Below are 7,111 nucleotides of genomic sequence, written 5' to 3'. Positions count from 1 at the left end.
TGTTTAATAGGTCGGTTCGGCCCGACATCTATTTCATGCTCGGTTAGAGAAGTGACACCGGGGTTGGCGACCGTTTCCGGGATTCTACCCCTTAAAAATTTTTCCAATTGTTCGGTCTGTGAGGGCGTTAAATCAGGGAGTCCACTGTACACGATCGGCGTATCGCTCTGTGATTCAAAATTATACCTCACCGCGGACTCCTTCGCAAAGTACCATTCGGTCGTCGCGAAGTCTAGTCCAATATCGAATCTACACAAAAAATCTATCCCCACGATACACGAGACTGCTAAATCCGGCAACAAACAAATCGAAATCAGGCGACTCTGATCTTTCAATGTAAACGGGACATCCACCTCCTCCCGTACCTCCGCTAGTTGTCCGTTGGCCGTGCGAATCCGCGTAACATAATTTTTACGCGTCGGCATCCCTAACTGCCGTATTATTCGTATACCGTCGGCCCCAAGGATCGTTCGATTCGATCCTGAATCGACTAATGCTCTTAACGGTTCGCCGTGTATAAAGATCTCGAAATAACAAAGTGACGGCAATCCTAAAGACTTTACGGGATTAAGCGCAGTATACGAGAAACTGGAGGCTTCCCGGCCTTCGGGTGCGACGGGGCCCCCCTTTAAGATTTCGGGAGTCGTTGGGGCCCGTTTTATCGACTCCCCTCCTCGTTTCCCGCACACGCCGGACACGTTCGTACGGTAACGCTCGGTTTGCCACATCGATAACAATGAGCGCGTTTTCTTTCTTCGCATTCTTTCGCAAAATGCCCGATTTTTCCGCAATTCCAGCACTTGGTGTTCGAACCAGAACTAGGGTTGGAGGAATTGGCGGATTTGACCGCAGTTGAGGAGCTCGGCGGACTCGCAGCGGCAACTGAAGCAGTGGCGGGCGCGTTGGTTCTTCCCCTCGCTCGATTTTTCGCGCCACTCCCTATTTTCGGCATCGTCTCCTCAAACCTCGCGGCTGCTAGAGCGATCGGGTTTCTGTGAGTCTTACGCGGCGGGCGATACGCGAGATCCGGAAAAATCGACTGTTCCGGCGGTGGCGGCGCTCGATATTGGTTTACCGCCTCATAACTACGTTCCACTCGTGAAGCTAAGTTTTCCAGCGAATGGAAATCGTATATATCGCGTCGGTGTACAGCGATCTGTAAACGCGGCAGCATATTCCGATGCGCATAATTTAACTGCTCGTCTAGACTCCACGGGGGTCTTAATCGTTCAAACAATGCCCTTATACACGTTAGAAAATCTGCAATGGGTTCGTGTTCCCCCTGCGTGCGGCGCATAATCTCGTCCCGCAACGCGAATTGGAAGTCAGGATTACCGAACCGCGCACGCCATGCCGATTCAAACTCCCGCCAATTACGCCACTGTCTGCGCCCGTTACGGTACCAATACAGTGCGATGCCCGATAAAAAGAACGGGATGCACTTGAATATTTCGTGGTCGCTAACGGGAACTAAAGCGCGTCCCTCCTTTATACGTGTGAGGAATGCCTCCGCGTCACTACCGCGCGCACCCGAAAATTGTAAATTCCACCGACGCATCAGCTGATACGCGTCGAGGGCTGACGAGGTAGCGCGTACGAGTGGCCTTCACTTGGACACAGTATAATTGGACACGGTGCAAATGGACACGTTACAAATGGACACGAGATTGTGCACACGGTTCAATTGGACACAGTGCATTTGGACACAGTAATTTTGGATACAGTAGTTTTTGGACACATAAGAAAATACGCATCGTTTACTTGGACACCGCTCAATTGGACACTGTTCATTTGGACACCGTTCGTTTGGACACCGTTCATTTGCCCACTGTTCGTTTGGACACCGTTCATTTGCCCACCGTTCGTTTGGACACCGTTCGTTTGGACACCAAAATTTGATTTAAGTTATACGACGTATTCCACACCAAATTTTTGTTTTAAATAAGAAATAGGTTTGGGTTAGGTTATATCTTCCGGAAGTGGAGCCCCCCCGCAGGGGGGGCGGAACCCACTATATCCATGCATGACATCCAAATATGCGAAAGGCTAAACAAAGTGCTAAAAGCAATGTAAAATTAATGACATCAGTATCAGAGATATATAAGTATGAATATATTTTATTTTGACAGATATTATAACCTTCAAATGTATCTCCTTTTCACGATTTCATATTTTACATAGATTTACCAGTATAAAGTGTTATAAGAATACTGATTATATTTTCCCAAAATGATTTTTATTTCTCTCCATCTGTTACATATTCAAACAAACAGTGCGCATGTTTCTGTGTACAAATGAACGGTGTCCAAACGAACGGTGGGCAAATGAACGGTGTCCAAACGAACGGTGGGCAAATAACGGTGTCCAAACGAACGGTGTCCAAATGAACGGTGCGCATCTTTCTGTGTCCAAACGAACGGTGTCCAAATGAACAGTGTCCAATTGAGCGGTGTCCAAGTAAACGATGCGTATTTTCTTATGTGTCCAAAAGCTACTGTATCCAAAATTACTGTGTCCAAATGCACTGTGTTCAATTGAACCGTGTGCAAAATCTCGTGTCCATTTGCAACGTGTCCATTTGCACCGTGTCTAATTATACTGTGTCCAAGTGCACCACTCCCAGCGCGTACGGGCCCTCGTGGCTCGGCCCCGTGGGGCGGCAAATCTACTCGCGGTGGCCGGAGGCGCGCCCCACCCGCATCGGTCTCTCCGTCATCGATCAATCTAAAGCCCATTTCGATCGGGCTATCGGGTCGCGCGGACGCCTCCTCCCGGGCCCGGTAACTCGAACGGGCCCTTCGTGGGCGTCGCGGCGCGGGGAAAATCACCCTCCTGCCACGCGTCACTCTCGAATTTAATTAGGCGCGACCGTAACGCGGAGACGGTACCCTCCGGGTCTTAACCACGCTTTGTCAACTCTCGCCGGAGTTGCTCCATCGAGAGTTTATAGACCCATTCGCGTGTGAGCGTATCTACCGAATCCATATTGGAAACCGTTTTCGTTTAATTACTTAATACGGAAAACCGTGCAGCAAATTCCCTAAGCCTACTTACGCGACAGCCAGAAACTTTATCCGGGTATACGCTAATCCCCTAGGGCGCAAACCGCTTAGGCACTCGACACACACGACAACTACGCAATAGTTAGCCCAACCAAAAAAAAAAAACGTACGTCAACTATATGCTGGGCGCCAATTTGTAACCGTCAACTATACGCGGTCACCCAACACGATTCCCGAACGAACAAATCTCAGAAGCAGCCAAATAACGGAAATTCTCCGTCCCGATACTATTCGATAGTTACACGAAAGCCCAATGTCCGAAACTTCACGTATTTCCTCTATTCCTAATTTACCCGATGGTAATTATTATAATTAATAGCCAAATTTGGCTACTCGCAACAAAACTGAAAAAATATTATTAGCACAAATATACGAAAGAAACTTTCCAACATTCATTATATATAACATTTCAATATCGATAAATAGCGAGACACATCACATAAATATTAAACATAATAAAATAAGCAAAATAAATGTGATCGGCGATGTCGAGCAAACCCAATCAATTTCGATTCAAAATATTATTATCTGTATTATTCTTAGGCACGGGCACACCGATCTCAAAATATCAATACCGCGAGTCGTATAAGGTGAATATTCTTTTCAAAAGAAAACTGCCACGTAGCCAAATAACAAAAGAAATGAAATACTAAAGCCAGAAATAATATGTCTCTTCAAACAATTCAAATAAATATTCCATATACTTGTTGCTAAAGTACTTCGAGGAAATAATACAAATTTTCACGTTAACTTCGTGAAAAATTATTCAGACTTCGATAACTACAAGAAAATACTCGACATGCCGTCAATCATATAATCGTCGCTTCAGATAATTGTAGGAGCTGTTCTCCTTACAGACAAAAAAATTCCTTTTCACATACAAATATAATACTGCTCAATATTATTTCAAAAGCTCCGTCGCTCTCGACCTCTTTTACCTCCCGTTTTCGTGTGGACCCCACGTTGGGCGCCAATTTGTAACCGTATATTTCTTTTAAAATTATTTAATTAATAATTATTTATTCGGCGGGCGGTTCTCCGATGCCCACGGTACACCTTCGGCGCGTATTTCGACTATCGATCTCGCAATCCACAAAAATTCCCGGAATCGCAAAATAAACCAAGTTGGGCGCCAGGTACGGCAGGCCGCACCATTCACGATAAACGCAACACCAAAAGATAATCGCGCGACCGATAATTAACGCGACGGCAAAATTCCGCGGCTATTCAGTATACACGAAATGGTAGAGGGGGGGGTTCGGGGAAGACGGGAGAAATCTTGAGAGTCGAGAACACGGGAGCCAAAATGAGCATTCGGTCGGTTAAAACAAAGATAACAATAATATATTTAAAACGAAAGAAACAAGAGTATAGAGCCGTTCGTATAAATAATAGCCTTGGATGACAGTAATTATTTTACAGGCAAATAAGATATATTATTTCCGCGGAGATCGGCACGACCGTGCGCAACAGTATCAAATTACCGGGCGTCTTTCGCGCTTTAACTCGACTTTTCGGCCGCGAGGATTTCCGCCGTACGAGACTTAATTAGGCCGCGACAACTAAAGAAATCTCTCGAATACGCCGGTAACTACTTTACGCACGCTCGTGAATCCGCTTCGATATAATAGAAAATACTAGATTGCACGACTCAAATCGGTCCGTTGGTCCGGCTCGCGGTAAGCCGATATACGTCTCGATAACAATGACGGTGACCTTTGCGTTGAAATGCCTAATCTCTAGCTCGAATGACTCGCGGAAACTAATAGCGGGCTCAAAGACACCCGATAGATTTATTGTACGAATTTTTAGGATTTCGCTTCCTCCTGACTCTAATTTCTTACAATACTCACAAACACGCACTAACAATACACAGAAACAATACGGAAACTATCGACAACGACTGTGGTGTACGAGTCGCGCGGCGCAATACTTTGCGCGAGTCGGAATATCGATCGCGTGAACGTAAAAATCCCGATAATTCACAACATATTATACAGACAAACGCGAAAATAACACTAATGACTGTCGGCGGCGGCGAAGTGAATAAAGAGAGCCTATTTTACCTAATTCGGATGAGCGACATGTGCCCATCGGCCGTACGACTTAATCTACCAAAAATATTCACCAAATTAATCCACCAAAACGCGTGGCTCGACAACTATTAAGGGCGCGACTCATCCGAATTAATTACCTACAATTATTCGGCAACAAAATCGGTCGACGACGCTCGTCCCACCGGCAGGAATATCTCGACCTTTCCTTTGCGATCTCGTGCTCGCTCGTACGCTATGGGCGATGTTTACTAGCCACCAAAAGTGTCTTTTAATAGTTAACAAATACGACCTGACATCTCCTGTGTCCTTGGTGTCCTGGACTCCCGCTCTTCTCTCCTCCTCTCCTTCCGCCGGATGGGATCCCGCCGCTCGACCTCGTGCCGACAACCAATTCGCGGGCTCATCTCGAGCTTACATTTTCGATTTTTCTAACCGAAAGTCAGATCCCGCTGATCTGACCATCGGGCCGCTCTCTCCCTAAATTAGGAAGACGCAGGCCCCCGAAAAACCGCCCCCGATCGGGCCATTCGGCCCTTGTTGTGACGGACGTCCCAAAAACGTCACGTCACAATATATATATATATATATATATAATACATATACCCAGCAAACATCGAATATATCTGCCATATAACATAGATGTAACATGTGCACTTTAATTATGTATATGTTATATGTATGACAATCATATCTTGATTTGCTGGATCACAATTTATGCAGTATAGTTCGAGAAAATTGAACTAAATATATTATAATATTTTAAAATATATTATATATGGATGTAAATATATTATACATTGTGGTGACATACTGCAACCACAAAAATTACGGCAGCGCGATATTCACGAAATTTAAGAGTTTCTCGAAAGCGCACGAATGTCTGAGTTTCTCGAAAGCGCTCGGATTTCAGCGCTTCTCGAAAGCGCTCGCCCATCCGCTTGTGGCGGGCGGCACCGCTTGGCGACGCAATGCGCCCGGGTCAACTCGCGAATGAAAAGCCGTCCGGCCGAAATATAAGTCAGACCCCCTGCGGAGAAAGCACGACGAGTCACATAGAAAATTCTTGGCGCTAAGCCGCCACTCTTCTAAGCGCAAGTCGCTAGCTCTGAACGTTGGAAGTAACGGCGCTAGTCGCCGCATCATCAGCAAGATTCCTCGACAGTCAAGCGTCAGTACGCTGCCAACTTTGGCCGAAATTACTCGACGGCGCAAGACTCGCCCAACACCGTTGAGCCAAACTTCGGCCAAGCGAAGAAGAACAGGCGCCAGGTCGCCTCCAGCTATAGGCGCTCAGTCGCCTCCAGGCAAAGGCGCACGGCCGCCTCCAGTTCTAGGCGTTCAGTCGCCTCCAGCAAAAGGCGCACGGCCGCCTCCAGCTAAAGGCGCTCAGTCGCCTCCAGCTAAAGGCGCACGGTCGCCTCCAGCCTTAGGAACCCAGTTGCCTTCAACCAAAGGCGCCCAGCCGCCTCCAGCTCCAGGCGCTCAATATTCTCTGGCTTTGGGAGTTCGATCACCTTACGCCAAGGACGAACCACCGACAACAAGAGCTCCGTTGCCGCTAACCGAGCGGAATCACCTCCCGGGTAGCCCCCGGAGGAAAAAGAAGATTGAGGCCCGGCTACAGGTGCTCTTCGGCGCTAGCCCGCCAAAATCCAGCCCCGTGAGTTCCTGTCCAAGAGAGAATAAGGATCGGCCAATAACCCCGGACATCGAGCGACCTCAGTGCATCACACCTCCGATTCCGTGGTACCCTCCACCGTTGATTTCACCACTACAAAGGACACCTAAGAAAAAGAGCTTTTCCACGCAAACGAGCCCACTCAAAATATATGTAGACGTTGCAACACAAACTAAAAGACGCGGGGGCAAGCGAAAGTTCTTATACAATAAATCATATGCGTTTAACCGCAATCTCCGTTTTTGATGTATTAATCAATGAAAGAATAAATGTGTGTTAATATGTTTTAAAAATAACCGACTCGTTTATTCATC

The 7,111-nt window shown here is 46.8% G+C and overlaps 1 protein-coding gene across 1 annotated transcript; it reads left to right on the top strand.

Moving 5' to 3' along the window:
• Window positions 1-493: 493 nt before the first annotated feature.
• LOC138944611 (uncharacterized) lies at window positions 494-6,865 on the top strand (the record flags this gene model as incomplete). Its single annotated transcript, XM_070315431.1, has 3 exons — window positions 494-505; window positions 798-905; window positions 6,210-6,865. Coding segments are annotated over exons 1-3 (776 nt in total), but the record flags the coding sequence as incomplete, so codon positions are not given.
• Window positions 6,866-7,111: the final 246 nt, after the last annotated feature.

Source organism: Polyergus mexicanus, unplaced genomic scaffold (genome assembly GCF_030449975.1).
Source record: "Polyergus mexicanus isolate NDT 795.1 unplaced genomic scaffold, iyPolMexi1.0 SCAF_312, whole genome shotgun sequence".
In the NCBI taxonomy this organism is placed as follows: domain Eukaryota; kingdom Metazoa; phylum Arthropoda; class Insecta; order Hymenoptera; family Formicidae; genus Polyergus; species Polyergus mexicanus.
Note: the sequence above shows the minus strand (reverse complement) of the source record. Positions and strands in the feature narration are given on the sequence as shown.